The sequence below is a fragment of the Epinephelus moara genome, chromosome 20 (genome assembly GCF_006386435.1).
Source record: "Epinephelus moara isolate mb chromosome 20, YSFRI_EMoa_1.0, whole genome shotgun sequence".
NCBI classification, from domain to species: Eukaryota; Metazoa; Chordata; class Actinopteri; order Perciformes; family Serranidae; genus Epinephelus; species Epinephelus moara.
In genome coordinates this window covers 17,742,942-17,753,099 of record NC_065525.1, presented here as the reverse complement: position 1 = coordinate 17,753,099, position 10,158 = coordinate 17,742,942, and the positions used below count along the sequence as shown (strand labels likewise).

General features: G+C 41.6%; 1 protein-coding gene across 1 annotated transcript in view; it reads right to left on the bottom strand.

Annotated features, from left to right (window-relative positions):
- Positions 1 to 3,359: 3,359 nt before the first annotated feature.
- Positions 3,360 to 10,158, bottom strand: part of si:ch211-236l14.4 (SITS-binding protein) — a 38,153-nt gene continuing 31,354 nt past the window's right edge. Inside the window, exons 10-11 of the mRNA XM_050073302.1 lie at positions 6,897 to 7,076; positions 3,360 to 6,734 (exon numbers count right to left, since the gene is read on the bottom strand). Coding sequence (XP_049929259.1) covers positions 6,561 to 6,734; positions 6,897 to 7,076 — 354 coding nt within the window. The 3' untranslated portion in view covers positions 3,360 to 6,560. The remainder of the gene's footprint in view (positions 6,735 to 6,896; positions 7,077 to 10,158) is intronic.

The following is a 10,158-nucleotide window of genomic DNA, read 5'->3' as shown; positions in this document are numbered from 1 at the left end:
CATTCCCGAGGTCTGCTTACTTCTCAGCTACTCATGGGAAACTGGCTACTTGAAGAGAAATGATCACCGTTAAAGCCAGCACTTTATATTTCTTTGGGTTTTTTTTTTATGTCACATTAAAATTATAAAGTGTGTTTTTGCTTTTTGTGTGCAATAAGGATTCTTTTTTATGAGTATTTAAACAAAGGAAAAAGGCAGTAGTTTGCCTGCAGAAGACGTGCAGGCAAACTAAGACAAATCCATACAGCATTAAGACTTACACCGTCTGGCTTATGGACAACAAGCCTTTAAATTGTACACCTAATTGGCAAGCTGGAAAACCCATTCACCGAAGAGCAGACACTGAAACCTAAAACCTTGACTTGCACTTTCTAAAAGTAGACTTTGAGAGAGATCTGCGGCCTCTGCTTGTCACCAGTTTAATTCATGCGCCACTTGCTCCACAACACCCTCAAAGAAAAGAGGGGAGCCAACGTTGCCTCTCCTGTTTTATAAGCGAACGCAGGAAATGGGATGTTCCCATTTTGTCCGGTGGTTATCACTGGTAGCTGTTAACAGTGGAGAATTACATTGTTCTCATTGCAGCTACTGTATGTTGATCATTCGTGTCATTCTTGATTCGGGTTTTGGCAGGACAATTTGTTTTTCCTGCACTGTGCCGGACAACTTATGTAAGGCTCAGTTATGCCCCAAACTAATTGGGTTGAATGTTACATGTTGATTCAGGGAATGAGGAAAAAATAATTGGACTGCTGTGTCCTGCTGCTAAATGTTAGTTTAAGGGTGGATGTCTTTGACCGCAAGATTTCTGGAAGGGACTGTGTTATTGTGGCATGATTTCACATTTAAGTGGACCTCACAGAAAGAGTGTAGGACAAAGGATCAATACCAAACAGATGACAAAAATTGTACACAGATTAAAGCAAAATTATATTTATGTTCGACTGAAAATAGCAAGCTAAAAAAAAGGATAGAATAATGAGGGTCACGTAAGGTTTTGCTCACAAAGTTACCTGACTCTCGCTCCCTAACCTCTGCTGTCCTCTGAAGCAGAGTCCCCCCCACCCGAGCCTCTAACACTGTAACTTCATCACCTCACAAACCATGGAGCCACGCTAGTATGTCTTATGAATTTTATCTGGCCGAGAACTGCGCCCAGATTTAAAAAAAAGTGCCATATGAATCTAAGTGATTAAGGCGAGGGTGTAAACGGAGAGGACGAGCTGGGAGGTTGGTGTGGAGGGGACGGTGCATGTCTGCGGCTAGCTGCACCTGTCTAACTGCACTAAAGGAGCAGGGCCTGGGGCCCCAAGGTGGAGCTCAGCCAAGGGGCAGCGGGAGAGGAAGGAAAGGAAGAGAAGCTTACGTTGAGCTGAATGTGATTCCCCTGAAAATCTCTCTCACCACGTGCTCACCGAAACCTAAAAATAACTTTTATTAGGTTTAAGTGGAATTAGTGGAGATGGTAGTCGTCAGCATGTTCACGGATATATAGACATAGACTTTCTGACATGAGGAGACGGAAGAGCGAGGGGTGTTAATAATAAGAGCCTTGCACACACACACACACACACACACACACACACACACACACACACACACACACACACACACTCGCACAGGAGCATGCACATTTGCAAGCTTGCATGGACACAGACGCAACAAATTCCTCAAGTGAAACCAGTTAATTTACAAGACGATCATCATTTATGTAACAGGGTCAATTATACAGCAGTAATACATGTAACTAAGTCAAATGTACATTTGTAATATTAAGTATTATAATTCCACAAAATTTGTTTCAGTTGTTATTACCTGACACGCTTAGGCCTCCATACTCAATATGTGGAACATCTGATACTCAGTTTCTGTACCCCTATGTTCACCTTTCAGGGTACCTCACCTAGAAAGGGTTGTCTCCCACCTTACCTCTCCCCTTTTGCTGTGGTACTCCATGGGAGAGGTAAGCGGCATTGCTTTTGTAATTCATTTTATGCTAACATATTCCTGTGTCACTTCATTTGTGCAGGGGCTCGAGTTTGTGTGGTTGTAATTGACGGAGGGTTTTGTTTTCACCTCTTGCTGTCAGCAGTAAACGGAGATCGCCTCCAAAGATATCCACAGTCCGGGCGTCTTTATATTAACACAACGCAGACAACACTAGAATCCACCGGTTACATTTATTCATTTCTCATACTTGCATGTTTCTATTTGGGGTCATTGGTTGTTGGAGCCCACCATCTCACAGTCCTTTGGTGGCAGGTAAGGAACCTAGTCACGGATGGTCAAACACATAGAGGCGTAGTTTTTGACTGGATGAAGTCCAATGCTGTGTCTTAATTTGCGATCTTCTGCACTCACAACGGTCAAAAAGTTGAGCATCGAAAGAGGTTGTGGCAGACTTTGAAGCCAATTTTCGTAGTAGCCAAACCGTGTTATTACAACACCTGAGTCCGTCACGCGATGCCATTGGGCCCAAAACGACCTTTTTTCCATAGACTTAGAAGTGAAAAAGAAGTCTGAAAATCAGTGTATACATTTTTTTTGCACATCACAACCCCCAGAAAATGATTCATTTTACTCTTAGGATTTGATCCATTCAGCCTTATAACATTTGGAAGTCTAGAAGAGCCACATGATGATGAAATCATTTTATCCCCATTCAAGTCAACGGAGTGCAAAACTGGAAGTAGTTTGCTCATCCGGTGGAAGTCTCTAGCGCACTTGCCTTATGGGGCGCAGGGATGTGAAAGCAGTGCTGATCATCCAGTTAATTTTATACACAGCAGTTGGGTCGTGCTTCCAACGCTGTATCCAGTTCTCTGTATACATCCATGGGTTGCAGTCGCTGCGATAAACAAGCAAACAAGCCTAGAACTGAAGAAGCCTCTTGGATCAGAGGGGAAACGTCTTCGAGAGACTCAAGCTTGCCTATGATATAGCATTTAGGATTGCCATGACCTGGATGACTGAGAATCTTCACCAACAAGCCAGCAGATATTTTGGTGGGGAAACAAGAGGAAGATGAAGAAGTGGTCAGATGCTGCCATTGTCATATCCGGTAAGTTCACAAGGGCAGAGATCAATTTGAGACAACACGACCCCGTCAAAGTTCACGCACTATCCAAGTAAGTACACAGTGTAGGCTACATAGTGTACAACAGGGAAGTGTACTAAGTGAAATATCTGAATTGAGACACAGCACATATCTTTCTGAGAAGAAAAGCTTCTCCGCTTTCTCATCCAACCTGTTCCCTTAGCATTGTCACTGCTAATACATAAAATGGAGATGTCTTGAAATAAGTGTGCACTAAATTACTCAAAGTGAAGTAAGAAAAATGTAAACTTTATTGCAACTTTGTCATTCTAAGTTCTCTGATTTACAGAAGAGAAAAACACTTGTAATGGCACAGTCATCGTAATATGTACATTGCTGATACTGCAATAATCCAGACACTCGTGTCGTCCAGATTTAAGAGTGGCATATTAAGGCACATGATTCGCTCAGTCTGTAGAGGGAAGGAATAACACATCAAAGCTTTTCCTGCAACTTATACGTGAACATACCACAGCATTCCATAAAAGTATTAGAACGGGGAACCAGAAAAGCTCCCCGCACGAAGGGCTCGGTTGGGAAATCACAGTTTGTCCATTGTACATTCAGCTCTGGGAGAGATTAAGACGTCAATGTGTTCACAACATACTGCGTTGCACTAAGACATTTGGTGATTTGATAAGCTTCAGTAGACCTGAGTGTTGGAGTTGATACAGTAAACGTGTTGGATCAAAGTGACACAATCAATTTAGTGGTAAAGCATTCACTAAGGTTTCAGAGTCTGTATCATCACTGCCGGCCAGTTAAGATCGTCTTGTGAAGAACAAATCAGTAAAGACAACTAACTAACAAACTGTACATAGAGCAATGCATCATGGGGCAAAGGTGATTACATTTCTCCATGAAGAGAATCAGTTATCTCATTCACATATCATTTGCTGAAAGCATTTAGTCAGGGTTGAAACCAAATACAAAATGATCTGACATAAGTAATCCTACTGAGCTAAAGCAAGCGATGGAAATGGATGTGATTACAATGACAGTCCAAAGAATGAGATACTCATCAGGGTTTATGTCAAATGGCCACTGCATCTCTGTGACTTTTTAAAAATCAGTCCAAGATGGTTGCAATAAAAAGATGTCTGACCTATGAGAGCATCCTATTTATGTATTTTGGGGTCTAAAGAGCTCTTTCCCCCTTGCCGTCTTATTAGAGGAAGTTTGACATTTTGGGAAATGCACTTATTTGCTTTCTTGCTGAGACGTAAATGAGAAGATTTGATACCACTCTTGTATCTGTATCATAAATAGGACGTCTCCAGCCAGGAGACCGTTAGCTTAGCATGAAAACTGGAAACTGGAGGAAGTCGCTGCTTCTGTTCAAGAAATAGTCCAGCACATAACCTCTCATAAACCATAATTCATAATTTTTACATTCTGGCTTTTGAATGGATTAAATAAACAAGATATAAACTGTTTATTAGTGAGCTTTAGAGGTGCTGGTAGTCAGATTTTGTTAGCCGTGGACCAGGCGAGCTATTTCCCCACGTTTCCAGTCCTATTGCTGCCTTTAAATGGAAAGCGCAAGCTTGTGGTTACCTCAGGGGAAGTTCTGTAAACAATATGTTTGGCGTTCAAGTGGTTTAAGTCGTGAAGCCACTGCTGCAAGGCAACAGCATCTAGAAGCCAACCAGGCTAACAATTTAGTACGCTAGCGAACGTAATGCAGAGGCATAACAATAGAGGACAAAGAGGAGGCTGTTGGGAATATCAACATTTTCCTCATGCAAAGTATAAAATTACCAAGAATAACTTCTAAAATCCCAATATATTAACCTAAACCTAAACCTAAACTAACCACCCACCAAAAAATGAACTTCCATGGCCTCCCCCATTTCTGAAAACATCAGCAATCACATTACAACTCGTAAATTCAGAGCTTCTAGAAAATTTCTGGTGTTCATACGAACTCCTCTCGTGAACACGGTAAACACAACCCCATAGAGTGGTGCAGGGATGAGGTTTTTTTTTTTTTTAAGGTTGACATGGAAGTTAGCTTCGTCCTGGTTCCCTCGACAAAAAAGCCTGTGGGATTTTTCTACTGGATTTTGAATTATTGCTGAAAATAAGCTCTGCTGCAAACAAATTTTATGATACTTATGTTACATTCAGCACAAGAGTCTTCACAAACTAACACCACTTTCATGATTTTTTAAGCAAAATGCAATTGCTAGAAGTACAAAGCTAACGTTAGGCTATAAACAAACTACATTACAGCCAGATGACTTAATGTTGCCACCACAGTGTGGCTGTAAAGGCGTTTTCGGCGTGATGGTGTTCTAAAGTCTCATTTAGCCACTTTTTAGCGATCTGCTTTTTTAAGATATCTAAAAGCTTAGAAATTCACAAGTGGGGAATATACTGATGTATTTTATATCGGCGAACAAAACGTGAAATAAAGAGAATAAGAGTATTTCCCAGCATGTCAAACTATCTGTTAAAAACGTAATTTCAACCTATGTGGTGTCGTCAACAAGGCTTTCCTCAGACACTCATGAAAGAGCATATCAACACAACATCAGACAGACTTAAAAAATGAGCAGCCCTTCTAAAAGCCCTTACTACAGCAGGTTAGTAAGAAGGTTACATCTAATCTAAATTCAAATATAGCCAGAGTTACAATTACAGTGGCTTGGCCTCAAGTTCATCTGGCCTACAGTACTAAGGGACATTCAGACGTGTCCAACGGAGTGGTATGTTGATAAATTAAGTGAAACTACTCTAAGAATAAGTGCTAAGTATAAGGGGTGATAGGCTGTTGTGTCTGATGACTCTGTAAAGCAGTCAAAAACCATAACTTGAGGTACATTCATAAAATATCAGCCCGTCGGCCTGAAAAGTTCAAGTAAAAGCCTCTCCGATGAGTGAGCAAGACATATGGTACCATGGTGCGTCGGTCTCAGTACGAAGCTTTCTGTGAGCTAATTTCCTCCCAATAAGCCTGTTTTTTTCCTTCGTCCTTCGATATCTTCATTTGGTCTTCTTGAGAGATTCAAGCAAAACAATGGGCTTGCTTTGTTCCTCCTTATCAAGAGAGCCAGCAGCGACTAAAAATTTAAAGACTGTAGAAATGCAGTATGTAAACGCACAGATTTCTCCAGGACTTACATACAAAAAAAAGAAAAAAAAAGAAAAAAAAAAAAAGGCAGAACAAATCAAAAAAGTCCGGAAACAAATCAGCCAAGAGGTAAAACCGATTAACATTTTAAAAAAGGAAGAAAAAAACTGTCACAAAGAGAAAAAAAAAATCATTTTGTACTGTAAAGTGCAAGTATAAAAAAAAATCTTTCTACATATCGTCTCAAGCCTTGAGACAGGGTCAATGGTCTGTAGTGGAAAAGTGCAAGTTGAGAACAGCACGAGTAATTAAAAAAAAAAAAAAATAGAATTTGATTCAAAACAGTAACAGGATAAGTCAGATGACTCGGCGGATCGGTCATGTGACTCAGCTTCTCCGTAAGAAAACAGCCACCTCCTCCAAGGGCACAGGATAGTCCTGTAGGAACGTCCCCCCGTCGAACACCTGAGCGTTCTGGCTGTCCTGCCACTGGAAGCCCCCATCAGGTAAGTAAATATCCCTCTGCACTGCCCCCCTCTCCACCACTGGTGCCACCAGGACCTGGAAACACACATCAGTTTGGTAAAAGTGAAATCAGATGTCAGGGAGATTGTACACTTAATTAGGGTGACATCAGGTTACAGCAGGGGGGTGACTCATACGCTACTGTATGCCAAGTATATTGGAACTCAATCCCTTCCCATCAGAACATCATTAAGTCACCTCGTCTCCGATGAGGAACTGGTCATCGATGGTGAAAGTCATGGGGTCGCTGGGACTGAGCCACCACATCGGCCGGTAGATGGGGTTTCCCGTCATCTGCCACTCCTCTGCATACTTCTCTATCAGTGGGATCACATCTCTCTGGTGCTTTGCTATGTAGGCCCGTGTTAGGTTTAGCACCTGTAAGTCACAAATGGAGAGGGGTACAGATTATAGTAAAAATAACCAATTCTATGCTGACATTAAGAGGCTATAGGGTGCTCATTTTTTAAAGCTAGGGTTAGGGTAATGGTGCAAAGGTAGTGGTATGCTGTAAAACTAGACAAGCTTAAGCCCCGTTTCCACAGAGCAGTATGGTACACATTCAGTTCAGTTCGGTCACATTTTTTCTGTTTCCACTGTGAAAAGTTGTGGATGACAACTTGGATGGATGGATGGATGGATGGATGGATGGATGACAATGATGACCTTTAAGGTGGAACATTTACTTGTTGTCTTACTCAATGTATGAGTTGACGTGAATCCATCAACAGACCTTAAATTTCACTGTGCCAACTTTGACCATTACTGTACTTTTTATTGTCTCTCTCGGATGACATACACTTTTAGTAATGAGTGGATCTTCAAGAGTTCAAGAATATTCATTTTGACCGGATTATGTGAACAGCATATATCCCAATCCTTGCTCTGAGAAAAAAACGTGCCGCAGAGCATTGTTCCTGTGGGCTCCAGCAACACTAAACCCCTGAGCTTGCCTGAGAAGGACTAAATGCACAAACCGCTATTTCTAAATATCCCATGGAGAGAGACTCTCACTGCACCCTGTCCTACCTTGTTCTGAAAATGTTGGCGTACAACCTTGTTCTGCGGACGATAAACGAGGTGCAGATTGATAAAGGTGGAAATACAGTGAGTGCTGGACGGAGCAGTGAGTGACAACAACCCCGCCCACATTTAAGAGTACTGTTTGCGGTGGAAACCCTATGGTCTATTTACCATGTCTGAAGGGTTACTTTTGGTTCTATACCAAAAGAGTTTGGTGGAAATGGGTCTTAAGGCATCCATTGGTACCAATCCCATCAGCATAGCTTGTTTGGAAGAGGACTAAATAATGGTTGAAGATTAGGCAAAATTTTGGCAAGGGAGCAACTGGCATGGCCATTTTTTGAAAGGGTCCCTTAAGCTCTCACCTCAAGATATCTGAATGAAAATGGGTTCTATGGGTATCAGCGAGTCTTTCCTAAACTTGAGAAGACAGGTTCCCTTTTGTTTCTTACTATGAAAGTGCTCCTTCATATTAAAGCTGTATATTTGTCTTTTTAAGGAAAAGGACACCTTGCCTAGTTGAAGAAGAATTAATTGCCTAACATGTAGAGATACAAAACATATTAAAACAGGATTGTTGTGGGACTCAAAATGGTAATGGTACTGGTATAAGTCTATGGACATCAGATAATTAATAAAATGTAATATCTGTAAAATAAGAAAGCATTTCAGTATGCAGCATTTTGACTGGCCATAGTGACATAGTTTTCAACTAGCCTTTATACTTTAACAGCATTATCGAATTCCTGAAATGCAGTTATGGCTTTTGGTTTTGTCGTGCCACCCCAAATTTTCAGTGGCCCCATCTGACCACCCCTATGACCGAAATATATTTTCAAGAAATCTAAAGTAAATGAAAAAAATGAAACAAAAAAAGCCATTTCCTTAACTAAATCATCTGACTGAAGGATTTCAGGACAAGAAAAATATTGACAACGAGCTCTGCAAAAGCCATTTGTGCCATCTCTGCACCCAGACATGCAGTCAGAACTTAAGAGCAGCTCATTGTTGACTTAGTGGTTTAACACTCCAAGTCGTCCTCTTGTCTCCCTCTGTCAAGCATTCCTGGAAGGGTCACATCCTCTTCAGTGTCCCATGACAAAAACAAAAACGTGACCGCATCTATAAAAAATGTCTTTTTATGAGCTTGGTTTGAGAGCATTTGTAGGAATGAGCTTGAAGTCACAGCCTGGGTTTGAGTGGATCTTTCTCTAATTGAGAAGCCAGGCATGTGTGTGGGTTTGTGGCTTTATTGCTATTTGATTCCAATGTGGTCGCTGCCGTGACCTGTCTGTGACTGAAGTATCACACATTCTGGAAATAAAGGTGCGCCACATTAAAACTACAGTAAAACACCCATTAAAAAAAAAGACTCATTTATCACGTGTAACGCAGCAGTCTAGTCTCTAAAATTTCTTCTCAGTCTCACTTCATCCGAGTTTATAAGTTGAGGGCCACGCAAGAGACCCAAATGGAAAACATTGCTGCTGTCAAATGTCTAGCTGTCCAAAAGGCCTATTTTTATCTTTGTCACGCAACGCAAGTCATAACTAATACATTTTGCTGCTTCAGTCCTCTCCTCGTGGAAAAAAGAAAAGCCGTTGATCACTCCCACTCTGTCACACTTGTCAATTACTCATGGAAATCTTAATTGCCACAATAAAGTATTTTTCCAAGACTTGTCCTTAAATTCATTATCATTCCTGCCGAAGTGACTCTTGAGAGTGAGAGTGAGCCATAAATCTAGAGGAGGGACTGTAATTCGGAACAGATGGACTCTTAACCACAGGTGATGTTGGGAGGGGGCCATGCAGTCGCCCCTACTGAGGGAAGAAGGGAAGGGCAGCAGAGGGGAGGGGGATAAAATAGCCCTAACCCTCTTGACAAGCATCAAGTGCTTTTCTGTTCGGGAACCTGAGCCATAAAAACTATCGATATCTGTCACCAGACTCTGTGAGATCGCTAGCTTTGTTTTCCTGCCATGCACGGTGAACAGCACATTCCTGATTTCCAGCAGAGAGGGTCAGGGTTTTAGTCCTGGCTCTCATGCTGTCACGTCTGAGTTCTGATAGTCCAGGTCTCAGCAGCCTTCACACTCCTCTGCAAAACACACTGGTGGGAACTTCTCAGCACTGACCCTCAAAACTAAGGAGAGGCTGCTGGGTCAATAAACTCTCCCTCTCTCGCCTCTTTTCTTAAGCAACCTTAGCCACTCTGCAAGAAGGAAGGATAATCTCCCTCTCCATTTAAGAACATCTAATTGGCAGCATTCACACATCACTTCACTTGATCTCTCTCACTGTAAACCTTCACAAATGAAAATCTTGTTTTTACTCCAGAAAAGAATGTGAACACCTCTTTTCTTTTTGCTGATGTAATCATTTTTAATGTGGATAAAGCAGATGTAATGACAGCTCCTCAGCCTGGAGCTGCAGGG